Consider the following 27,962-nt stretch of genomic DNA (forward strand, 5'->3'; position numbering starts at 1 on the left):
GGAGCTACAGGCAGCAGTAACCGGAGCGCGACTGATGAAAAATATAATAGCACAACATGAAATCGACTTTGAGGAATGTTACTTATGGACCGACTCGAAAACGGTTCTAGCGTGGCTCATTGGAGATCCACGACGATATCAACAATATGTAATGTTTAGGATAGCCGAGATATGTGAGCTCACAGATGCCAGAAACTGGAGATGGGTACCAAGCAAACTAAATGTTGCGGACATCGCCACCAAACGACAACATAGGCTTGAAACATATACGCAATGGTTCGAAGGACCCAAATTCCTAAAACTACCGCCGGCTGATTGGCCGACGGAAACTACCAATGAAAGGACAGCCACTGAGGAACTGCGTCGTCGTTTCCTTCACATGCGAAGGGAATCAGTAAGAATCAATTACGAGTACTTTTCAAAATGGAATCGATTGACAAGGGCAATTGCATGTTGGCTTGCCTATAAGAGGAAATTGATCAAGAAAATACGTATATCAAATGAGAATACAAACCGACCGGCATCCCAAATTAATGAAGCCAGAATGTTTCTTTACCGGAACATACAACAAGAATGTTACAACGAAGAGTACACAGCCATCGAAAACGGCCACCACGTTTGCCGGAGCAGTCCACTATGGAGGTTACAACTCTTTCTAAATGACCATGGGGTATTGTGTGTACGCGATAGAGCCAGTCGCTTCGCTGGCATCCCTGAAGGACGAATCGCTCTACCCACCCAACACTGGGTTACAAAGCTGATAGTCCGGCACTACCATGAAAAATATTATCACATGAATCATGAGACAACAGTAAATGAGGTGAGGCAAAAATATTTTATTCCAAAACTAAGACCTCTCCTTAAAGGGATTCGTCGAAATTGCCAACAATGTAAGCTGAGTAGTGCTCGACCCATGGCACCCTTAATGGCGCCCCTACCGAGGGCTAGACTGGGTGCATTCAAGCCAGCGTTTACGTATGTAGGAGTTGATTATTTTGGGCCACTAACAGTTATCGATGGAAGAAAGTCATTGAAAAGGTGGGGCATGCTGATAACCTGCCTCACAATGCGAGCAATAAGCATTGAGATCGTGCATAGTCTAACCACAAACTCATGCCTAATGGGCTTAAGACGCCATATATCGCGCCGAGGCATACCAAAGGAAATATATAGCGATAACGGGACTAATTTTCGAGGGACCGATGCCTTTCTTAGAGACAAACTTGAACTGGAAGATGCAAAAATGCACCGAGAATTGTCGCAGCAGGAAATATCGTGGTACTTCAACCCACCGTCAGCTCCTCACATGGGAGGAGCCTGGGAGCGCTTAGTGCGTTCCGTTAAAACCGTGTTATACCGTATAACACCAAATCAAAAATTCTCAGATGAAAGTCTTCTTACCGCAATGGCAGAGGTGGAAATGACGGTCAACTCCAGGCCCCTGACATACGTGTCCCTGGACGACGAAGACCAAGAAGCTCTTACGCCAAATCACCTGTTGCTTGGCTCATCAAATGGAGAAAAACCGATTTGCGATCCGGAACAAATCGACTATAAATGGTCGCTCCGCCAGAGTGAGATGTTCGCCAACCTATTTTGGAAACGCTGGGTCAAAGAGATGCTACCAAACATAACACGAAGGTCCAAGTGGCATAAAAAAGTAAAGCCAATTGGTGTAGGCGATATTGTACTTATAGTGGACGAAAATCAGCGTCGTAATACCTGGACAAAGGGTCGAGTGGTCGAAGTGACCACCGCAGAAGATGGTCAAGTCCGGCAGGCGAAGGGACAGACACAACTAGGTGTCCTCTCCAGACCAGCAGTAAAGTTAGCAGTCCTCGATGTCGGGAAAAATGAAGCAAGCTCCAGTGGCTCGCTTGCTGGGAGGGGAATGTTGCCGAAATTCGGGCCTGCGAATAAACTTCGTACCACTGTAACACAAAACGGAACTCTGTCCGAACAAACAGAATGACGCTCTTTAAAAACTTTAAAACTCTCTCTCTCTCATTCTACTCTTGCGGTACTTTATTATACATAAGTAGACACATAAGCGCGAAAATACGCAGCTGCATTGATCTAAGTACATACATAAGAACCGCGTGTTCAGTTGTTTTTTCGTAGCCAAGAGGCCAAGACTAGAGTAAGTGGAATGAGATTGTATAATTATTAGTTATAAGAAATTTGTAAAATAACCTGAAATTACTTGCAGAATTAAAAAGCTTACGCTGACCTAACTTGAGGATTAAATGGATTAAATTTATTTCAAAGGCACTGGCGGAGCTAGATTAACTAGTCGAACGAGCAACAGTCCGCAAGGACAAGTAATAAGTCTCTGTCAGAAAGTAGTTCAAGTATAAATTCAATAGAATCTAAGTGTAGTAAATATGTTGGCCATTCCGATTGGGGCGGAATGTAAAAACAGGTAAATGGAAAAACGAGTAAAAGATACCTTAACGCATATAAATTCGATAGTACTTGAGACAGGTATTGTTATCAGACCCGATGATAGGGCGGAATCTACAGCAATAAGAACTCCACCACCCCTACGATCAGTACGATCACGTCTAAAAATATTGAATTTAGAGGGTAGAACTGTGGCGTCAAAAACGTCAGGTTTTAACCAAGTCTCAGTAAAGACAATTAGGTCAAAATCAAAAGACAGACTATCTACAAAAAGTTTAGTAAGTTTAGTATTAAGGCCTATGACATTCTCAACTCAATTGGAACACTGATTTTAAACGATGAAATTTCTCTAGAATATGAAAATTTAAATTTTTCTATGGATATATTGGAGACATTCAGTTTAGCCCGAATGTGGGCCATGACATCATCCGATGTAGCATCAGGGAGAAGTCTCGAAACAAAAATGTGTTTTTTAGGTGGCTCTCCCACCAATGGTTTCGGCATGGCAGGTATTGCATCAGCTACCGCATTAATTGTAGCATTAGTTGCAACAAGTGGTACTCCGGCACTACTTTCACTAGAATCACTGTCGGTAAAATCCATGGGTGTAGATTCTTGCTCAGACAAAACGGGAAATACAGACATCGTCTGCGGAATTGGAGTTTGCATTGGTTGAGAAGGGGTCGGAACCGATATAGATGTGGAGACCGGCAAACGCAAGGACAAATCAGAAGTCTGTTCTCCCGCCTTCTTACGCTTTCGAGACTTAGTCAGTAGTGTTAAACTACTAAACTGAGACTCGACAGCTTTAAACTCTTGCGAGAGTTTAAGAAAACTGGCTGACAGACTCAACAGGTTATCCTTTGTTTGCCGCATGAAAAGTTCCATTTCATCTTCCACGATCCGGCATGACTCACATCCCCATTTCAGACCCTTTTCTTGATCTAAATGAATAAGAAAGAGAGATATTGAGGGTGCACAAGGGTTAAAAGAGAAAGAGAGCACTGTCTAAGTGATATAGAGTCTATATTACAGACACACAACCGACTGCAGTATGAGCGCAAATAACGGCGACGAGTGAAACGAAAACGAGAGAGAAAAAAAAAGTTAAAGAGCGCGAGCGCGGGAGCTAGAAATCACAACAAAAAAAAACAAATGAGCGTTGCTTGTGATTTGCAAGAAAGAAAAATTTGATTAAGGTGGGAGAGAGAGGAAGAAAAGAAACCAACAAAGGTTATAAACAGAATTAAAATTGTTAAAATTTATTAACACAAACACACAAAAACGCAAACGAGTGATACGGTGTAAGTTAGATTTAATAATATAATATAATTTTCCATCGCGATGCCGATAAAACAAAATAAAAAGTTATAAAATCAGTTAAAAACGCAGGAGCTCAAAAAAACATGTCCGTCTTTCTCGAGAGCGTGGAGCCCTGCTCGGGCGCCATATAAAAACATTCATTATCTTTAATGAATGTAAGTGGACCGTTAACTGACGTGATTTTGAAAGAAAACGAATGTGCTCTCTTTCAATAATATTTACTTTTCTATGTTTCACTAAAGAGGCGGAGCGGGCGAATTCGCTCCATGCGACTTCCACGCTCTCGGCTCGCACCCAACTCCAACATCAATCATCAAGCGACGATACAAACAATATACATAGCGTTATCTGCGCCAACACGGATTTTGTTCTTAATAAATGAGTATGTGATAGCCCCAATAGCCATTCTTATAGGTTGCCTTTTCTAACGCATGGAGAAATGTTCGAAGTTTCTTTGTGGTAGGGACCTCATCAAAATTAAAAATATGATTTGGGGTTTTTATATGGTTTAATGCCTGTACAGCAACTCGGTAGGATTTCTATTGATTTTCCAAGTATTGTGGAAGGTCTCCATCCATCGCAGCAACATAATGAAGAAACATTTTCGCTCTTACCACTACCTGTGCGAACAGAGGATCAAAAATTTGACCGGATTTAGATAGCTCCACTCGTCGGGCTATTCCCTTTGTATGCTCTCCACATAATTGGTCTTCTATGATTAAAAATGTTTTAACACTTGTATGTTCCAGTCTATCCCCGAGATTGATGTTAGCAATCGTGTCTTCCTTTAGAATTTCCAGGATTTAAAATGTTGATGTACTTTCTGGTTTTAGAACACAATGGTGCGGGATAAAGTAATGGTTCTTGGAAATTTGCTCCACCATTACCTGCTTCAAATATCCGAGTTGTTCATATTCTGAAAAAAATTTCACAGGGTTCTTTTTATGTCAGGGCCCATAAAGACCTCTTCAGCAAATGGAAGATATAGGAATGGAAATTCTCGATTTTCGGCCGCTGTGTGCAGGTTATCAGGGCAGACATTTTCTTAATACTTTTTTTCAGGACTCCTGTAGCTTATTTTTCTACATGTGATTGAAGCTGACCTCTTAATTCTGAAAGCAATAATCCAAATTTTTCGATTGGCCCGTCTTCTTTTTGGTAGCAGTACAGCTTTGTAGTCATCATCTCCCAAAAGCATAATTGATATGGTTTTTTGTTCTGTGGGCTGGTCACAAATTATGCCTCAACTAGCATTGCGAACTTGTGGTATCTTGACCTTACGATTCGCATAAGCAAATTGGCAATAGCATTTGGATGTGCTTCCAGTTTTGCAGACTACTTTAGTTGCTGAGTGCCCATTTAAAATTTCACGCTAGGTATATTTAGATCATTTTGAATGTTGTCGTTTTGTATGTACCACGGAGCCCCAGTGATTGATCTTAAAATCTTCTACTGCGACCTTTGTATAATGTCGACATTGCTGGTACTTGCATTTCCCTATAGTACGGCACCGTAAGTCCAGATGGATTTCAGTACGGAGTTGTATAGGATGACTTTATACTCCCGACGTAGAGGGGATCGAGCATTGATGATCCAATGTAAGCTACTCGCTTTCATTTTAAACTGTGACTTTTTTGCTCCGATGTGCTTGCGCCAAGTTAGTCTTCTGTCTAGGTGGATGCCGAGGTAAGTGACATCCACGGCTTGACGAATTGGTACGTTGTTTAGCGTTAGAGCTAGACAGTTTTTTCTGTTAAGCGTAAATGTGAGGATTGCCGTGTCATCGGCAAAAGTGGATGTTGTAAGGCCTAAACTCGTTGGTAAGTCTGCAGTGTACAGCAGGTGAAGCAAAGTCACCCGAGACGGAGCCATTACATCTTACAGCGAATTTCCTATTGTAAAGGTAAGATGAGTTTGTGGGTGTACTGTGGCAGTTTTTGCCGGATTTTGAACATCAGACCCTCCAGCCAAACTCTATCGAAAGCCTGGGCAACGTCGAGAAATACAGCCGCACAGTATTCCTTTAGTTCGAATGCTGTTTGTATTTCGGATGTTATGCGATTGACTTGTTCAATTGTCCCATTTTTTTCGTGGAAGCCGAACTGGTGTGAAGGGATTGTGTTCTCCGAAGCCAGAAATGAGTTAGTCGGATCTGCAGGACCTTTTCAAAAAGCTTCGAATGACATGGTACCAAACTCATTGGCCTATAGGATGATGGCTGGGTTTTGTTCTTTTCCACTTTAGGAATCATGATGATAGTGGACCTTTTCCATGCTCTTGGGAAGTAGCCAATTCTTATTATAGCGTTGAACAGTTTGCAGATGTATTGTATGGCGATAATAGGGAGTTCTAGGATCATATTCGGTGTGATTAGGTTATGGCCAGGGGCTTTGTTTGGCTTTGTGTGGTTTTTAATAACTGTAGTCATCTCATCCGATTGGAGTTCCGAGTACTCACTATCCGTTAATGTGCTCGAAGGGGGAAGTACAAATGAGTTTGATGTTGGATTTGGCTGGAAAGCCATTTTAAGATGTGTGGCAAATACGTAATCTGCCATTCTCTTCTTAGACATCGTTTTTCCGTTACTAGTTGTTCTATCCGCCGGTTCGTAGGCCTGTAAACAAGTTTAGTGTAAGTAGAGGCGTGTGAAGTAGATACTCTTGCTGCAGCTCACAGCATTGACTCAAGTGCAGAGACGCACATGTCAATGTCCTCTGCAGCATCCTGTTTCGGCGAACAGTCAATTTGGGCACTCATGTACATTTTAAATGTAAGCCAATTCGTTATATTGTTTGTAAGCCTATATGGGCGATCAAGTACTATTATTATTAGCACTGGAGAGTGATCGGAAGTTAAATCTAGCAAACGCGGAATCCTATTGGTTACTGCGAAATTAATCAACCCACTTTCTGTGGGTCTGTGGGCCAATAAGTATCAATCCATCTTATTGAGTGGGTTGACTATTGTGTTGTACAACTGCTTGCCTTAAGGATTTTTCAGACGAGATGCCCAGTGCGTATGTTTGGCCTTATAGTCCCCTGCTGCAATGAAGCGATCTCCGAGTGTGTTAAAGAAATTGGGAAATTCGCTTTCAGAGATTGAGAAGCGTGGTGGGCAGTACAGGGCAACCTATGTAGGTTTGCCGCAGCTGGTTTGGACGGTTATAGCAGTTCCTTGTAGGTGCTGTGTTTCAAATCTATTGAGAAACGAGTGTTTTATACGGTTTTTGATTAGGATATCAGTCCCGCCATGAGCTTTTCCTTGTGGATGGTTTGTTGCGTAGAAGGTATATTTTGGTATATGAAAATTATTTTTTGATGTTAAATGTGTTTCTGATATCAGCAAAACTTTGATTTCACTTGAGTCTAGGAATAGTTGCAGTTCGTTTTTATGCTTGGAGATGCCGTTAGCATTCCAAAGACATAGACGTAGGGAAGCCATTATTTATTCTCGATAAGCTTCTGGATAAGCAGGTTTTGATTCCACATCAGTTTTGCATGAACGTCATAAAAGCGGTCATGTTTTGATTCAGTGAGATCAATAGGGCCTCTAAGCCACTTGGAGTTTGCTGGCCAAGTTCTGGTGCGCTAGGTTGCGGATTCGGTAGATGGTGGAGTGACGAGGTCTCTTTCGCGGGCTTCGTCTGTTCAATTCGGAGCACACTAGCGAAGGATTCACTAGGACTGGTTGTAGAAGGCATGTTAGATGATCTAACAGCCTTGCCGATGAATCCCTCGGGTGTAGTTTTAGAGCCGTTGAGGTTTTCGGTTTAGGTTTAGGTGTGATTTAAGAGTTACTGCATAGTCTTAGTGCGACGTTGTTTTTGTCATTGGTGCAAATGCCATATATATGATGACACACACTGGCGTAAGATTGCAATTGTTAGAGGTGTGGTTGTATTCCTGGCAGTTTTTACACAGCGGTGGTTGCTATCTCTTATGAGGCTCCTTCTGTGCAATGGGAGCTGAAGGTTGTATATGGGGTGCACTTCATTTGGCTTCGACTGCTTTGCATCTAGTTGGAGCTCGATATTAAAGAGCGGCTGTGCGATGATGTTGACAACAGACTTAACCGCAAAGTTTTTTTCGGCCAATGCGTCTGCTACTTCTTGAGTTGGGACCGATGACTCAATCCCCTTCAACACAACTTGGAGCCCTTTACTGCTTTTTAGTTGATAGGTATAGAAGTTGATGTTAGCATTACGGAGGTACTTTTCGATGATGCGGAAATTGTCCTCAGTTTGGGTTTGACATTTTTTGTGTTTGTGCAAACTTATATATATATGGTTTATTAATAGATAATGGTACAGTAGAATTCTGGGATGTGTAGTTATAGTAGTAGTAGAAGTAGAAGTCCAGTAGTAGTAATTCCTCGTATCTATAGTAGTAGTAATCCCTCGTAGCTATCGTAGTAGTCTCGTAGTAGAAATCCCTCGTAGTTGTAGCAGTAGTCCCTCGTAGTTGTAGCAGTAGTCCCTCGTAGTTGTAGCAGGGAAGTCCGATGTTGTTCCGAAGCAATTAGTAGAACGACTGAGGAGTACAGCTGTTAACAGACCTTTTTAACAGTGCGACGATAACAGCTTCTTAGAGATGTGTCACATACATAACACCCCTTAACACCTAGATGGGTTAAAGAATTCCGGGGGTTGTCTTTTCCGACTCGATTTGCGAGGAGTCACTGGAGCTGGGGACAATGGTGCCGGTTCAGACAATTCAGGACAATCGGGTATATCATCAGATATCGAGACTGCATCTTCAGCAGGTAGTTCGATTGATTCCGTGTCTTGAGTACATTCGACAGGAGGAACCCGATGGCCGAAATGACGTTTAATAATACGGCGATCATGTAAACGAACGTTGTATGAAATGGGGCCTGTTTGGTCCACAATTTCGCCTTCTATCCACTTCGGACCGGGGGCGTAGTTACGGACCCAAACCGGAGCACCAATAGAAAACTGCTTATCATTTGTTGGGTCGCAGACCTTTCCGTATTTTATTTCCTTGGGTTGAATTTTGTCGAAATATGACTTCAGCTCTCGATTACATAGTAGTTCTGCAGGGGTACGATTTGTCGTGGAGTGAGGGGTAGTATGTTGCTAAACAGATACCGCGCCAGTGCGAGATCTATGTTAAGATTTCTGTCAAACTTTTTCAGGTAATTCTTGGTAGTTTGTACCATGCGCTCGGCTTGCCCATTTGTGGCAGGATGAAATGGAGCCGACCGAATGTGTCGAATCACGTTGTTTTTCATAAAGATCCTGAATTCTTCAGACGTGAATGCAGTGCCATTATCTGACACTATTTCGTCCGGTAATCCGTGCGTTGCAAACAGCTGTCTCAAGAATTTTATAGCAGCAGCAGATGATGTAGATTTTACAACAGAGACTTCTAGCCATTTCGAAAATGAATCCACGACTAGTAAGAAGGTATTCCCATTAAAGGGGCCAGCGAAATCTATATGAAAGCGTGACCAAGGTTGTCTGGCAGATTCCCAATGATGTGTAGTTGTATGAGGCTGTTCGTTTCGGTTTTGCTGACAGAGATTGCAACGTTTCACAAGTAGCTCTATTTCAGCATCAATATTAGGCCACCAAATGTAGCTTCGAGCCATGGCTTTCATTTTTACAATCCCCGGGTGTGAAGCATGCAACGCTTGAAGTAAGGCCGGTCTAGATGGTTCGGGAATCACAGCCCGGTTGCCCCATACAAGAATTCCTTTGTTTGCTGAAAGCTCATGTCGGCGAGAAAAATACGAGTAGAGCTGATCTGAACGATCAACTTTTCCATTGGGCCATCCCCTTAACACCCAGTTCAGAACCTTTGATAAATGCGCTTCCTTCTTAGTCTGTAATGCTAGAGATTGGGCGCTGACAAGTGGTGTTCCGGCCCATTCAATCATTAACACTTCTTCTGTAGTGTTGCCTTCGCCTTGTTGTGGTAATGGGCATCGGCTTAAGAAGTCGGCGTTGCCCATTTTTGATCCAGGTCTGTGAATTAGTGTAAAGTCATAGGCATTCAAGAATATTGCTCTTCGAAGCATCTGTGTGGAAATTACATTTGGAGTTGCCTTGGCCGTTGTAAATATTCCGAGCAATGGGCGATGATCTGTGACGAGTTGTCTCGTAGTTGTAGTAGTAGTTGCAGTAGTAGAAATCCCTCGTAGTTGTAGCAGTAGTCCCTCGTAGTTGTAGCAGTAGTCCCTCGTAGTTGTAGCAGGGAAGTCCGATGTTGTTCCGAAGCAATTAGTAGAACGACTGAGGAGTACAGCTGTTAACAGACCTTTTTAACAGTGCGACGATAACAGCTTCTTAGAGATGTGTCACATACATAACAACATTTAATTTCTTTTTTGTTACCCCTATTGAGAAGGGTTACAACAATGTTATTTGCCCCTACTGTTTCTACTAGTTTTGAAGTCAGTGCGCTGCAGTTGGCTCCACGGATGTATAAAGGGGGTGGTCTAGCCGACTTAACTTTATCTACAGCGCCGGCTTGATCGTCTTCGTGATCGGCTAGAATTTTAAAACGATTGGTTTGGTTATTTTCGGCGTATCGCCATTTTTTTTCTTTTGGGGGCTTAGCTTCCGCATGTTTATTTTAATATAACTATCCATTCTAGTTTGGACAGAAGGCGTTGGGTTTATTCTTGTGGCTGACTCTGCGCGACTTGTTGAAGGCAGGCCAATACTTCGGCAGACGTTGCAGTAGTTGCTCTCAACGAGCTGACGGTGCTGGTCGGTGCAATCGGTGAATTAGTTATCGATATTGATGGAAAAGCACATTGCTCTCTCCATGGTAAATTGCTGTTGATCGCTGAGTGGCTTGCACTTTCGGTGTTATTGCTTACGTTAGCATTCAGTAGGGTCGGCGACACCACCGAAAAGTATGCGTTGTTGCGTTGGACCGAGAGTCGACGCTCACGTTGTTGTTGTACAATTAGTTCTTGTAGCTGTTGCTGTTGGGGATCGAGAGAGCTTGGGCCCGAATTGGTGGACATAGCTTTTCCAAAAATTACGCACTTTGTTGTTGCAACTTATTATTTATTGCTATTAGACTAATAGCAATATTTTTTGCAAACGATCTTTTTTATTTTTACAATAAATTTGCGGAGTGCATTAAAAAACACGTCTGCACACGGCGGCAAGAAAAAAAATACCAGAGTCCGTTTTACAGCCGCCATTCTGATAACGTTAGACGCCAACCTTTCTAAAGATTCCATACAAGCTGCAGAGTCCACTCTTCAGCCGGCATTTAGATTAAGCTGGGCTCCATTTTCAATATAGAAGCCAAACATGGTGCTGGGTTCATTTTACAGCCGCAATTTTGATAACGTTGGGGACATACAAAGTGCAGGGTCCACTCTAAGGCTTTGGCCACGCATTAAGCGATGAGCGACTTAGCGACTGAGCGACGCGCTCTCGAGCGACGCTAATGAGCGATTGCGTTGAGTGAGATGGCCACGCACTAAACGACACCGCTCGAGTTGATTTGTTGCAAAAATTACTTTTTCTAGAGAAGTTCTACGAAATCTCCTTGAAAGCCGCTATAGCAAATATAGACAATTAAAGAGATTTCAAAGGCGTAGGTTAGGCGTTCAACCCATAAATCGCGTGTGGCGAGTTTCATCACCTATACAGTAGCCTTCGAGACCACCCATATCGATTTTGGCAATATTTACGCATGTCTATCGATTAATTTGATTTGCTGTTAAGTAAAATTAATAACAAAATAAATAAACCGAGATCAACAATTTCTGCTCAAGAGCGAGAGAGAGGTTTTATTATTGAGGTAAGTGTATGTAAGTAAATTAAGTATATAACAGATTCTGCGCAGATTTTTTTGCATTGTCTGCAATTCGTCGCTCAGCGATGCACTAAAAATTAAAATCAATTCTAGCGACGTCGCTCTGACGCTCAAAAAATTCGCTTAATATTTAAGCTTGGCCGAAGCCTAAAGCTGCAATTTAAATTAAAATGACCGACATCTTAAGTATAGAATCCATACATGGTGCAGGGTCCATTCTGCAGCCGGTATCTAAATTAAACTGTGCGCCATCTTTAACATAGAAGCCATACAAGGTGTAGGGTCCATTCTACTGCCGGCATCTTGATTCCGCAGGGTGCCATCTTTAAATTAGAAGCCATGCAAGGTGCAGGACCTATTCTACAGCCGCCATTTTGATTACGCAAGGCGCCATCTTTAATAATGAACCCATACAAGGTGCAGGGTCTATTCTACAGCCGTCATTTTGATAACGTTAGACGACAACCTTTATATAGAGGCCATAAAAGGTGCAAAGTCTACACCACAGCCGGCACTTTTATTAAGCTGGGCACCATCTTTAATATAGAAGCTGTACAAGCTGCAGGGTCCATTCTACAGCCGCCTTTTTGATAACGTTAGACGCCAACCTTTATATAGAGGTCATAGAAGGATCAGGGTCCATTCTACAGCCGGCATTTTGATTAAGCTGGGTACCATCTTTATTATAGAAGCCATACAAGTTGCAAGGTCCATTCTAGAGCCGCCATTTTGCTAACGTTAGACTCCAACCGTTATGTAGAAACCATACAAGGTGCAGGGCCCACTCTAGCGGACGTTGACGATACTATGCGCAGTACGTTTAAGTGGCCCCTACGACACCAGGACAAAGCCAGTTACGCGCGATCCCAAGCACAACGACTAAGGGTATAAAAGGATGTCTACTCCGTCTACATGGTAACAACAGATTTACCTGACCTATTAACTCAGGCGAGTCGATATCACCAATTAGGAGCTTGTGCATAAAAATAACACCAAGCATAATTCTACGGTTAGTCAAGGAAGGAAGGTTAATCAAGAGAAGTCTACTAGAATACGAAAGCAAGAACTGCTTTTGAACGGATTGAATGGTCTTATCTGGTGCGACTCATGTTGAGGTGACCAAATGCAAGATCCATACTCTAAAATAGGACGGACAAGCGAAGTAAAAAAACTTTAGTTGTATAGGGGTCGTCAAATTATTTTGACCATCTTTTGATGAAACCCAGAACCCTAATGGCCTTCGCGACCGTGGTGGAAATATGGCTGTATAAACTCAACTTATGGTACATAAGTACGCCCAAATCATTCATATATTGTTTAGAAAATAAGTGACCAGTTGAGGAGATTTACGAAAAAAAGTGTTAAGATTTAATAGATTAAACAGCTTGTAGCCGACTAAATGAATCTGTATCTTTATAAGTAAGACAAAGCTTGACATCGACAGCATACATAAGCACACGCGAATGAACAATGACTGTTGGAAGATCGTTAACGAATAATGTGAAAAGCAGAGGGCGTAGATTACTACCTTGAGGTACACCAGAAGTCACAGGAATGGAAACGGAAAAAGAAGACTTAAAAAGTACCTTCTGTTTTCTATTTGTTAAATATTCTGGAACCCAAGAAAGAAAAACAGGTGGAAACCCAGTGTCGTTCAGTTTAGTAAGTAATAGTGTATGATTAACAGAATCAAATTCATTGCTGAAGTCCTTGTATATGACATCAGTTTGTTTAGCATTTTTAAACCCCTTGATAATTATAGAGGTAAATTCTAAAATGTTAGTGGTTGTAAATCTACGTTTCACAAACCCATGTTGGGAAGGCGAAATAATAGAGCTGCAAAAATGTTGCAATTGAGAAGTTATAATTTTCTCAAGAGCTTTCAGAATAGCGGACAATTTTGAGATACCCCTATAGTTAGAGGCTTCGGACTTTTTGTCATTTTCATGCAGAGGAATGATATACGACTCCTTCCAAATAGATGAGAAAGAGGAAGATTCGACAGACAATAGAAACAATTTTAAAATGGGTTTACATAATGCGTTTGCACAGAACCTGAGTACACATCCAGGAAGACCATCTGGCCCCGGAGAATAAACAGGTTTAACTAATTTAAGTTCGCTAAGAATAGAACTTTCATCAATCACAGGATTGAAAATTCAATTAGCCTTTTTTAAATGATAAGGATACGGACCTGCTTGATATTCCGTTGAGGAATAAGTTCTTTTGAAAAAGCTCTCAAACATATCGGCAATTGCCTGATCACTGCTCGTTTTCTTATTTTGAAAGGACAAAAAGGTGGCTGCACAGAGGTCTTACGTTTAGAATTGACAAAATTATAAAATTGTTTATGGTCAGAAGAAAACTGAAGGTTACACCGCTGAAGATTATTCTAATAGCATTGTGTATTAAGCATCATGAATTTTGAACGAGCGACTGTATACAGAGCGTAATATGATGAACGACGTGTTTTTTAAACTTTTTATAATTTCAAATTGCGAAAAAGCGAGTACAAAAAAAAGCTGAGTTCATATCTCTACAATTGTACAGATAGGACCAATCGGTAGTAGCAATGAAACATCACAATAAGAAGAATATTTGCATAGTCCGTATGAGCAAATTGGTCTCAATGGTGTACCTTCTTTATGAATTTTAGGTTATCCGTATATTCTTGATGGAATTGATGTGTTTGTTATTGGCTTTTTTCGTTCGGTCCTTGAAATAAGTTCTTGTTTGTATAATTTTTCCACCAATTCGTTGTTTTTGTCTGTTTTTGTCAGTGGTTTTGTCCTTCCTTAAAGTTCTATATGTATTTCAATCGATAAATATACTATCAATTTTTTTGTCATACTCAGTCTTAACCATTGCAACTGTCTTATTTCGTTTATCTGAAGTTAAAATTAATATGTCATCATTCTGTATAAGAAATTTCCTTGTTTGTTCCACTGTGTCAGGTATTGCACGATCTGCTGCTTCTTCTTTGTGAGATGTTTTGTGGTCTTTTATTAATAAAGAGAATTTTGTACGTGCTTCCTCTTGTTGTTTCTTGTTTATTAAGCTGTGTATCCACAGTGCGTGGACGTGTAAAAATAAGTAGCTGTTTCTTGTTGTTAAACTGCTGTTATGATAATCACAATTCACTATTGTTTATAGTTTCCCTGAAGACGACCACCGATGAGTGGCGGAATTATCGGAAAAGAATATAAAAACAAACTGTTTTTATACCCTTGCAAAAAGGGTATATTAATTTTGATCAGAAGTGTGCAACGCATAGAACGAAGCATCTCCGACCATACAAAGTATATATATTCTTGATCATCACGACGAGACGAGTTCAAATAGCCATGTCCGTCCGTCCGTCCGTCTGGATCAACGCAAACTCCTCCTAGACAGTAAGAGCTACAGAGCTGATATTTTGCACCTAGGCTTGTATATACTGCAGGCGTTGTATATCTCCGATTCAGCCGGATCGGAACACTATATCATATAGCTCCCATACAAACCCCAAAGTCACGAACAGTGACTTTTCTCAATAACTTCTTTATTTTCTGTGCTATTATCGTGAAATTACAGAGATTATTATGCCTATAAACTACTGTGCCAAATTTGATCAAGATCGGATGACTATATCTTATAGCTCCCATAGGAACGATCGGTCGAAAACAGTGACTTTTGTAAATAACTTCGTTACTTTTAACGCGATTGCTTTCGAATTAAACAGTTGTTAGTTTAATACATCTGTTAATGATTGTGCCAAATTTGATCAAGATCGGGCGACTATATCATATAGCTCCCATAGGAACGATCGGTCGAAAGCAGTGACTTTTGTAAATTACTTCGTTACTTTTAACGCGATTGCTTTCAAATTTAATATTTCTTAATTTAATATATCTGTTAATGACTGTGCCGAATTCGATGAAGATCGGGTGACTATATCATATAGCTCCCATAGGAACGATCGGTGGAAAACAGTGACTATGATCAATATCTTCGTTATTTCCTATGATTGTAGGCCATTCTTTCGCAAACATAAGGTTTTTTATATAAAACGTTCTTCCACATTGATGGCTAATAGGTAAGGAAAGAGTTACCAAAACAGTTGCAAGGGTATACAAACTTTGACGCGGTCAAAGTTAGCCCCGGCCCTCTGGTTAATTTTTTCATTTAAACAAAAAACTGACCTCGAGCAACTATAATACAAATCAATTTGACTATTGATTTGTAGTTTTTATACCATGCACCCATATGTTAAAATGGTACGTTAAAGTGGCCAAAATGTATGTAACAGGCAGAAGCTGTTCCTACCGCATATTTTTTACGAACGAACGGACTGTCCGTATAAACACCTAGTTCTCGGAGTTTTCCTAGTCGGGCCATAAGGGCGGAGTTGACTGTTGGCTAGTGGCGGCGCTAGGGTGCTCGTGTGTTTGTAAGAGTGAGCGAGGCATGTGGGAGAATTTGATATACAGACTTAAATAAATGAAAATATTCGTTTCACTTGGTGCATGGTACACCGAAGTCGGCGAGACGACTTACTTACTTCAATAACTTTAATTTTCTATTACATGGGATTTTGTAAATAACGTTGCTCTCATCCATTATTTTAAAATTTAGACTAAGTTTTGTTAAAAAGGTGTATTGGTGTATTGATGTGTTGTCATGTTTATTATCTGTTTTTACTTCATTATACCTTTGCAGAGGGTATTATAAAATTAGTCAAGTGTTTGTATAACTTTCAACTGCCGCCGTGTACAGACGTGTTTTTTAATGCACTCCGCAAAAATTGAGTGTAAAAAAAAGACCGGGTTTGCAAAAATTTGTGTAGGGCTCTCAGTCGCCCCAGAGACGCCTACTTACAATCATATTGCTATTAGATTGCTCTAACAGCAATAAATACTAAGTTGCAACAACAAAGTGCGTAATTTTTACAAAAGCCATGTCCAACAATTCGGGCCCAAGCTCTCTCGATCCCCAACAGCAACAGCTACAAGAACTAATTGTACAACAACAACGTGAGCGTCGACTCTCGGTCCAACGCAACAACGCGTGGTGTCGCCGACCCCACTGAATGTTAACGTAAGGAATAACACCGAAAGTGCCAGCCACTCAGCAATCAAAAGCAACTTACCGTGGAGAGAGCAGTGTGCTTCTCCATCAATAACGATAACTGGGTCACCGATTGCACCGACCAGCACCGTCAGCTCGTTGACAGCAACTACTGCAACGTCTGTCGAAGTATTGACCTGCCTCAAACCGTCAACGACAAGTCGCCCTGAGTCAGCCACAATAGTAAACCCAACGACTTCTGTCCAAACTGGAATGGATAGATATATTAAAATAACTAAGCGGAAGCTAAGCCCGCAAAAGAAAAAAAGTGGCAATACGCCAAAAATAACCAAACCAAATGAACGAGTAGCACCCCTTAGCGGGAATCGTTTTAAAATTCTTGCCGATCAGCAAGATGATCAAGCCGGCGCTGTAGATAAAGTCAAATCGGCTAGACCACCCCCTTTATACATCCGTGGAGCCAACTGCAGCGCCCTAATTTCGAAGCTAGTAGAAACAGTAGGGGCAAATAACTTTGTTGTAACCCCTCTCAATAGGGGTAACATTAAAGAAATTAAATGTCAAACTGAGGACAATTTCCGCATCATCGAAAAGTACCTCCTTAATGCTAACATCAACTTCTATACCTACCAAACTAAAAAGCAGTAAAGGGCTCCAGGTTGTGTTGAAGGGGATTGAGCCATCGGTCCCTACTCAAGAAATAGCAGACAGAAATAACTGTGGAGGGAACCACACGGCCAAATACAGAGGATGTCCTGTCTTCAAGGATCTTAAATCTCACCTAAACGGGCGCAAACCCCCAGCTGGACCAAAAATCACCGTCAACGCCTCCAAAACTACACCGGAGGTATTCTTCGCCAAGGCTGTTAGATCATCTAACATGCCTGCTACATACAGTCCATCTACAGAATCCGCAAAGTAGCGCACCAGAGCTTACCCAGCAAACTCCAAGTGGCTTAGAGGCCCTATTGATCTCACTCAATCAAAACATGACCACTTTTATGACGTTCATGCAAAACTGTATGCACGAACTGATGCGGAATCAAAACCTGCTTATCCAGTAGCTTATCGAGAATAAATAATGGCTTCCCTACGTCTATGTCTTTGGAATGCTAACGGCATCTCCAAGCAAAAATATGAACTGCAACTATTCCTAGACTCAAGTGAAATCGACGTTTTGCTGATTTCGGAAACACATTTAACATCAAAAAATAATTTTCAAATACCAATATACCTTCTATGCAACAAACCATCCAGACGGAAAAGCTCATGTCGGGACTGGTATCCTAATCAAAAACCGTATAAAACACTCGTTCCTCAACAGATTTGAAACACAGCACCTACAAGCAACTGCTATAACCGTCCAAACCAGCTGCGGCAACACTACATTGGTTGCCCTGTACTGCCCACCACGCTTCTCAATCTCTGAAAAGGAATTTACCGATTTCTTTAACACACTCGGAGATCGCTTCATTGCAGCAGGGGACTATAACGCCAAACATACGCACTGGGGATCTCGCCTGGTAAATCCTAAAGGCAAGCAGTTGTACAACACAATAGTCAACCCTCTCAATAAGATGGATTGCGTCTCACCGGGTAGGCCTACTTATTGGCCAACAGATCTATAGAATGTGCCTGACTTGATTGATTTCGCAGTAACCAAGAGGATTCCACGTAATCGGATCACCCCGGATACACTGCTAGATTTAACTTCCGATCACTCTCCAGTGCTATTCACACTGTTAACAAGACCTCAAGTACTTGATCGCCCATATAGGCTTATAAACAACAAAACAAATTGGCTAAAATTTAAAATGTACATGAGTGCCCACATTGACTGTTCGCCGAAACTGGATGCTGCAGAGGACATTGATATGTGCGTCTCTGCACTTGAGTCTATGATGGCAGCTGCAGCAAGAGTATCTACTCCACCTGCCTCTTCTTACACTAAACCTGTTGACAGGCCTACGAACCGGCGAATAGAACAATTAGTAACGGAAAAACGACGTCTAAGAAGAGAATGGCAGATTACTCGCTCACCAGCAGCAAAACTTCGCCTAAGGCATGCTAATCGCAACCTCTCCAAGGCGTTAAGACAAGAGGAAAGCTGGGCTCAAAGACAATACATAGAAAAGCTCAGCCCAACCAGCACTAAACATTCTCTGTGGAAAGCCCACCCAACTTTAAGCGCTCCTACAGAGACAATTTCACCGATAAGGAGTCCAACCGGTGGATGGGCCCGCAGTGACGAAGAGAGGGCATCCGTATTTGCCACACATCTTAAAAAGGTTTTCCAGCCAAATCCAACATCAAACTCATCTGTACTTCCCCCTCCGAGCACACTAACGGATAGTGAGTACTCGGAACTCCAATCGGACGAGATCACTGCAGTTATTAAAAACCACATAAAGCCAAAAAAAGCCCCTGACCATGACCTAATCACACCGAAAATGATCCTGGAACTCCCTATCATTGCCATACAATACATCTGCAAACTGTTCAACGCTGTAATAAGAATTGGCTACTTCCCAAGAACATGGAAAAGGTCCACTATCATCATGATTCCTAAAGTGGGAAAGGACAAAACCCAGCCATCATCCTATAGGCCAATTAGTTTGCTGCCATGTCTTTCGAAGCTTTTTGAAAAGGTCCTGCAGATCCGACTAAACTCATTTCTGGCATCGGAGAACACAATCCCTTCACATCAGTTCGGCTTCCGCATGGTACAATTGAACAAGTCAATCGCATAACATCCGAAATACGAACAGCATTCGAACTAAAAGAATACTGTGCGGCTGTCTTTCTCGACGTTGCCCAGGCTTTCGATAGAGTTTGGCTGGAGGGTCTGATGTTCAAAATCCGGCAAAAACTGCCACAGTACACCCACAAACTCATGGAATCTTACCTTTACAATAGGCAATTCGATGTAAGATGTAATAGCTCCGTCTCGGCTGATTTTGAAATCAAAGCTGGTGTACCGGAAGGCAGTGTACTCGGCCCATTGCTCTACCTACTGTACACTGCAGACTTACCAACGAGTTTAGGACTTACAACGTCCACTTTTGCCGATGACACGGCAATCCTCAGCAGATCCAAATGCCCAATACAAGCCTCTGCAAAATTAGAGGAACACCTCAAGGTGGTAGAGGAATGGCTAGCAACCTGGCGTATCCGGGTCAACGAGCAGAAATGCAAACATGTTACATATACGCTTAACAGAAGAAACTGTCCAGCTCTAATGCTAAACAACGTACCAGTACTCAAGCCGAGGATGTCACTTACCTTGGCATCCACCTAGACAGAAGACTAACTTGGCGCAAGCACATCGAAGCAAAAAAGTCACAACTTAAACTGAAAGCGAGTAGCCTACATTGGATCATCAATGCTCGGTCCCCTCTACGTCTGGAGTATAAAGTCCTTCTATACAACTCCGTACTGAAACCCATCTGGACTTACGGAGCCGTACTATGGGGAAATGCAAGTACCAGCAATGTCGATATTATACAAAGAGCGCAGTCGAAGATTTTAAGATCAATCACGGGGGGCCCCGTGGTATATACGGAACGACAACATTCAAAATGATCTAAATATACCTAGCGTAAAATCTGAAATAGGTAGTCAACAACTAAAGTGTTCTGCGAAACTGGATGCACACCCAAATGTTCTTGCCAATTCCCTTACGCGAACTAATAATAGAACTCGTCTTAAAAAAAATGACAGACCAACCCAATAACAAGTGATTCGGGCCGCCTGCAACATCCCCAGGATTTATCTTAAGTACTAGATTAAGAAAAATATCTCAAACTTGTTGTTAGGCTCTAATTTAAGAGTAGATTCAACAAATATATATTAAACGTAAAAAAAAAAAAGTGTTTGTAACGCACAGAAGGAGGCGTTTTCGACCCCATAAAGTATATAAATTCTTTATCAGCATAAGAAGCTGAGTAGATATAGCCATGTCCGTCTGTCCGTCAGTGCGTATGCATTTTACTCAGCCATCTTTTATTACCTGGGTCAGATCAAGTATACAAATCTCTAGGTTCGGACTAAGGACTGCAAGGGTATATAAACTTTGGCATAGCCGAAGTCAGCTTTTTTGATATTTTTTATTGTAACAAATGGTTTGTAATAATCTTTCTAACAATTGGGGAACATATTCACATACTAAACGCACAAAAACTTCTTTTGTTTGCCTGCTGTCAAGCTTCTGTATTTATTCACTAATGTATTAATTACATAAATTTTAAAATTGTTATCCTTTAAAATATTTCTTATCTCAATGTTAAATTCTCTCTTTTATAACTATACAACCTTCTAAAAGTTTACCTTCATTCCTTAATTAAATAGAATTAAAATTAGGCTTGGTGTTATTTTTATGCAAAAGCTTCTAAATGGTTTAATAAACTCGCCTAAGTTATTGGCTCAGGTTAATCTGTCGGTACCATGTGGACGGAGTAGACATCCCATTATACATATATTTAACCCTTATTCGTTGTTCTTCTAACTATGCCATGCATAAACCCTTTAGGGTTGTCTGCTCGGATTACAACCTTCTACTTCCCGTAATGTGTTCAAAGTCTTCTATTACCTTTCTTAAAACATCTATCCCCTCTTAATATGTTCATAGATAGCTTTAGTATTATTATTTATTTGTCGGCTTTTCCCCATGTGTACTAGTCCACTATTGCACTGCACTATTTAGGTTTAAGTTAGGTAGGGTAAACAACGTCTTCTTTCAGCAAAAATGAAGTACAACTTTAAAAAAATCAAAAATCAAGCAAACACCAAATAATCACCAAGAAATTGGCAAAATTAAGAAATATTAAATTATTACTATTATTATTACTAATAAAGCATACAATTTTGACGAACAGACGATTGGTTCACTTACCAACTGGCATTAAAATTAAGAATCCTGTGCAATATTAAATTAGAAACTTGCAAACAAGTACTCACTATTGGATATATAATTAATTTAAAGGTTTTTTAAGGAAAATTGTTATGGAACGTTAAATTTAGATTAACAATCTCTGTTTGGCTGAAATTTTTTTAAATTTTTATTTGAAATAATTTTATTAAGCGCAATGGGATCGAACACAAGATTCCACCGAAATTAGAGGCAAACAAAACAAAAGGGTTGCTTGAAATGTTTAAAAATTTGAGTCACACGTAATCTTATTCGTTCTTTTATTTTATTACAGGAACATATCCGAAAAGTCTTACCACCAATTTCCACCAAACGAAATGACGTTCTGCAAGTACAAAATGGTTTACAAGGACACTTCTATGATATGGAATACGGAGTTCAGTAAGTTACATATGTGTAAAAATCTTCTTTCATGGATTTAATTTTTTACTTTATTTATAGAGCTCTAAAATCAATCCAGAAATCGGAATCAATTTTTCACAATATCCAAGAAATGTTAAAGGCTACAATATTCATGAAGCAACAACTCAAATATAAAGCCAAAAAAAAGGTTAAAACCGAAAATGGAAAAAACTCAGTATACAAACGATTTTCCGCTCATCTAACATTCGACCCTTTAGAACTCCCAGACTTAAGTGGTGGCCAACCTAATATGGGTGAACTACAAAGATCACACACTACCTTACATTAAAATTTTTTATCATAATTAAACTATAAAATAATAAATAATTTTCACTTTTATTGCTGAATAATTCCATCTCGGCTATTTGACATTCAACATTATACATAAATGGTTGGAATTATAAAAAATGTTTGAAGCAAAGCTTTTTTACCGGCGGTCTTCCAAAAACTATTGTTAGTAAATAGAAACCAGAGTACTGGGGAAGAAGTTGGTGTAATATTGTCTAGACGTTGACGCGTACAATGCGAAGTACGTACAAGTGGCCCATTCAAAGTGGAAAAACGTTTTCAAGGGTTTCTTTAAAGTCTAATGTTTGCGAAACGGTTTACATACGAAAAAACGAAGTTATTAATCAGAGTCAATGTTTTCTGCCGATTGTTCGTTTGGGAGCTATAAGATATAGTCGTCTGATCTTGATAAAATTTGGCACAGACATTAAAAGATACATAAAACTGACTGAAAGTTTAATTTGAAAGAATTCGCGTAGAAAGTAACGAAGTTATTGACAAAAGTCACTGTTTTTGACCGACCGTTGCTATGGGAGCTATGACATAGTCACCCGATCTTAAACGAATTCGGCACAGCAGTTTCCAGATAAATAATACTGACAAATGTTTAATTTTATAGCAATAGCGTTAAAAGTAACGAAGTTATTGACAAAAGTCACTGTTTTTGACCGATTGTTCCTATGGGAGCTATATGATATGGTCACCCTATCTTGATCAAATTTGGCAGAGTCGTTTATAAGTGTAATAAGCTTACTAATATTAAATTTCGACAATATCTCTGAAAATAACGAAGTTATTAAGAAAAGTCACTGTTCATGACTTTGCCGTTTGTATGGGAGCTATATGATATAGTGGTCTGATCCGGCTGAATCCGAGATATACCACCCCAGCAGTATATACAAGCCTACATGCAAATTTCAGCTCTGTAGCTGTTACGGTCTAGGAGGAGTTTGCGTTGATCCAGACGGACGGACGGACGGACATGGCTATATGAAATCGTCTCGTCGTGCAAGGGTATAAAAATATATACAGTTATATATTCAAGGCACCTTTAACCTATCATACCTTCTATTACCCTAGAATTTATGTTTATGCTTAACACTGGAATATGGACTTAGTGCAACTGTAAATATAAAAATAAAAGAGAACTAAGAAGAGTGTGTACAGCTTGCACTAATTCTGCCTTTTGATAATTCATATTTTTTGCTCGTCGATTCACTCGCTAATCTTCTGTTCAATAGTAAAGATTTAAACTTAAGAAAATAAAAAACGTGAAATAAAATTAACTTATCGTGGGAGAGGCTCAAAGGAATATAAGGCAAAACTCCATAAACTCATGGACATTGCTGAAGGAAGCACTAAGTACGGCACGCAGACGCCTCTCGAAGAACTACTAAGAAGGCTCTATAATACGGACTACATGGGAAACCTTCGTAAGTTTTGTGAAGAGCTACAAAAAAATTCATGTGTAATTGCTGACAAACTAGAATTAAAAGGTAACGCAGTAAATTCAGCTGTGTATACCCAGACAATGGAAAATACTATTAAAAATTGTATTCAGAGAAAGTTACCTGATATTCATTGTACTGTCAAGGTATTATATTAGCACTGTATCAAAACTAAAACGGTTTGCGCAGCATGAGGGCTATTATGAAGAAAGGAATAAACTCACCAATAAAAATGATTCCATGCCAACTAATTATATGAGTAATATGGCAAGAGACTGTCAGAATTTTCAATCGTCAAATTCATTTATGGACCCAGGGCCTAACCAATCAATTCTGCCTCAATATTCCAATGGTCAAACGGGAGTAACCCTATCTCACCAGTACAATCAGCTGTAGAATAAATTTAACCAACAGCTACACCAGGGATACAGGCAAATCCGAGAAATGCAGAAATGAATAATAGATCTGGGAGCAAACCAATAGGCCAAATAAAAGAAATAGAGAATGAAGTAGTGGACACCAACGAATGGATACGAACGAAAATTTTCAAATGAGTGCCTTTCCAGAAAAAAAATACCTAACAATTAAGTTCAATGAGAAATATTACAAATGCTTAATAGATAATGGATCTTCTGTCAATCCAATTAACCATAATTTTTTTAATCTTCTCAAACATTCTACATTTACAAGTTCTCAAATAATTATGATTTGTTATTCGGAATAGAGATTTTAAAAGATTGCGGAGATGAATTAACAAACAGGTTTAAGGACACTATATAACTTTGTCTTTAGCCATCATAGCTCCCAATCTAAAAAAGATCAACATTCTTTTCAAAACTAAGTTGTAAACCAGCCTCCAACGGAAATTGTTTATTTATAAACAAATAAAGGATGTGTAGAACAGGTTATTGTTAAAAAAAAGTAACTCTCCGTATTGTAGTCCACTTTGGGAAGTGCCGAAAAAAAAGATGCATCAGGCAAAATGAAATTTAGAATCGTAATAGACCATAGAGGATTAAATGAAATTACTATAAGCGATAAATTTCCAATCCCTAACATGGAGGAAATACTTGGGAGAAGTCAGTATTTTTATACCATACACCCATAGGGGGAAATGGTTTATTCAAGTCGCCAAAATATATGTAACAGGCAGAAGGAAGCTTCTCCGACCCTATAGAGTATATATATTCTTGATCAGGATCAACAGCCGAGTCAATCTATGAACACCTAGATCTTGGAGACTGTAAAAGCTAGAGCCACCAAATTTGGTATGTATACTCGTGCAGTATGTAAATGTATAAAGATAATTGGATTTCGGACACGCCCCCTTACGCCCCCAGGAATCACATAAAACTGTTTTTCTTAAAAAGTATAACAGCTAGAGACATCGAATTTGATTTATATACTCGTTTAGTTAGCGCGCAGAAACTAATTGTTCCTACTTTTTGCAACGCCCCCTTCCGCCCTAGGAATTTACATAAAACTGATTTTCTTAAAAACTATGATAGCTACCCACATTAAATTTGGTATGTAGACTAGCTTAATAGACGCGCAGATATTGGTTGTTTAAAAATTTTGCCACGCCCACTTCCGCCCCCGCAAATTAAACAAAACTGATTTTATCAAAAACTAACAAAGCTAAAGTCACCAAATTTATACATCTACATCAAACATATACAACTTTTCATATTTTGCCACGCCCACTTGCCCCTCCATAATTTAGAAAAAACCGATTTCCTTCTGTAGTTTTTTGACTATCGGCAGACTAATTAATCTTATCTATTTCTACCAAACTACCAAATTTTATTGAAATCGGACTAGAAACATGCAAAATATGCGTATGAACGTATTTTACTACTCAGTCCATAAGGCCAGGATTGGCCGTTGGCTAGTGGCGGCGCTAGAGTGCTAGTGTGTTTGTAGAGTGAGCGAGATAGCACAAAGTATGAAGCATGTAAAAACAATTTAAAAGACATACATTTGTTTTCAAAATTTGAAATATTTGTTTCATCTGGTCGGCGAGTCGACTTACTTACTTCATTTTCTTATTGTTTTATCCAAACTCTATTTATAGAAAAATAATATAAAGCAATGTAAACCACACAGATCAGCTGTGTGGCGTTGCCACTTAGTTCACAGTTTTATGAGCTGGTTACCTAGATTTCGATTCTAACCACTTTAGCAAATATCGATAACAAAAAGAAAATACTAACTAATCGAATTCAGTTGAATTTTAAAATAATTGAAACTCCTGTACAATTACATTGCGATTGCAGCAGCAACAGCAATGGAAACAAAAGTCCTCAAAGACCCACTCAAAACAAGAAAAACAAAATTTCGGATGTGTGGAACTACTTCAAACGTTCAGAAGACAAGCAATTGGCAAAAATGCTGGAACTGCCAAAAAGAATATAAGACGAGGATAAATAATTAAAATTTACGGGACCATATTTAAAGATTTCACCCGCAATTGAAGAATAAAGCACCTGCTTCAAACACACCACCTCCAGATGCTGTTGCAGATGAAAGCAACTGCGTTCACCAGCAGCAGCTGTACGTCGAGCATGCGATCGGTGGATTCGTATTTAAAAAGACCCTTTTATACGACTCTTACTTTAACCGCAAGAAGGAAATCGACTATTCATTAGCTGCGATGGTTGCGAAAGACGTTCAATTTTATAGAATTCTTAAAGACGAAGAATTTGCTGACTACTCGTACACTTTAGATCCACGGTACAAACTCCCCAGCCGAACACAACTGGGGGATGTGCTGATGACGGATCACAAGCCATTTCAATCACAAATATTGCATTTAAGCCGCATCACTTGCAACCAAAAAACGAAGTGATGCAACCAATCATTCAGAACAAAAGATTGCCGACACATTGAAGGAAATTTACCTATTCTGGAACATATTGAAAACAACTGCATGCGAAATTTTAAAAATACAAAATCTTCCATGTATTGCCCACACTTTGAATTTGGTGGTCCGAGATGGCCTAAAACTGGACAACGACAAAAAAAAAAGCTCTATTGCCAACGAAAAGTTAAGGTCTGCTCAGAAAAATTTTGCATAGACTTTGTTGCAAGAAGATTTGAGTCAATCAAAAAACGCCTATCTGTGTATGAGCAGCGCCCAGTTACCAGAATATCAACATTCTGGATCCGCGCTTCGTTCGTAATTTGACTGAATTGGCCGGTAATTAAAATCCTAATGACTTTGATGATAAAATAGAATGCACCACAAATCCGAATCGGATCAGGATCCAATTTTTAATTTTTTGGATAACCGAGCTGAATGGGGAAAATGTTGTGTATACAACTCTTAGAGTCTAGGAGGCGACAATTGTTCTTAAAAATACTTATTCTAATGACCCACGTTTTTTCGGGGGTTGTAAATTGTTTATATTTCATGCTCAGTCGGTTATGTGATACCGCGACGTTTTCACAATCTTAAATGTTTTCTACAGAGCGTGTTTAACAAATTGGTTTACTAATATCACCCGATGATTAACAATTTTTTTTCGGGATATCTACCCACTCCTGATGTGTATTACTGTGTTGACTTCTAGCCTTTTTATATGGTGGAAACATTAAAGACCAAGGACTTCTACCTTTCGGCTTAAGCCAATGTGCTTCACGTTGTTTGATAGCTGAAATTTGAGAGGTTTTTTGTTTAGATGTCCCTTATGAACATTTTGCAATACCTGTCTTTTTTGTACTACAGACTCGGATTATTTATTTTGATCCATATTTTTTAAATAATCCTTATTTAATTTGACCAATGCCATCTGAATATTCTCATTTCTTACTGTGTCTGGAATATATACTTTTTCTTTCCCAGTTTCTACTATACCTCGAAAGTGAGTCCTGCCAAATTACGTATTTTCGGCCTAGTAGACCATCAATCTTTGTAACTCCTTTTTTTATGATTTGCGTATATACGTTTACACCCATTATTGTATCAACCTTACCAGGTTTATTAAAGGTAGGATCAGCAAGTACGTAGCATTACCATTTTGACATATCCACGCTTACCCTTTTTAATGGAAGAGCTTTCATTTTCTTTGGCAACACAATTGCCTCAACCTTAAGAAGTTCTTTCCATGGATTTCGCATTTTTACATCTATTTTACCTTATATTTTGATTTTTTGTATATTGTATGTTGTTTAATTTTAGGTAATTGAGCCGTGTCCTCAGACAAATTGGTGCTCTGCGAACCACTATCAATAAGGGCTCTTAGGGTCTTATACCCTCCATGTAAATTTTTTACTTAGATTAGAGCTGTAGTCAACAGTGTT

General features: G+C 39.8%; 1 protein-coding gene across 1 annotated transcript in view; it reads left to right on the forward strand.

The window, feature by feature from the left end:
* LOC137586071 (BLOC-1-related complex subunit 8 homolog) overlaps positions 1-22,274 on the forward strand; it is an 87,966-nt gene extending 65,692 nt beyond the window's left edge. Inside the window, exons 3-4 of the mRNA XM_068302079.1 lie at positions 21,797-21,903; positions 21,964-22,274. Of these exons, the coding sequence (XP_068158180.1) occupies positions 21,797-21,903; positions 21,964-22,213 (357 nt within the window). The 3' untranslated portion in view covers positions 22,214-22,274. The remainder of the gene's footprint in view (positions 1-21,796; positions 21,904-21,963) is intronic.
* The last annotated feature ends 5,688 nt before the right edge of the window (positions 22,275-27,962 follow it).

This window comes from Drosophila tropicalis, unplaced genomic scaffold (genome assembly GCF_018151085.1).
Source record: "Drosophila tropicalis isolate 14030-0801.00 unplaced genomic scaffold, ASM1815108v1 contig_896, whole genome shotgun sequence".
Lineage (NCBI taxonomy): Eukaryota > Metazoa > Arthropoda > Insecta > Diptera > Drosophilidae > Drosophila > Drosophila tropicalis.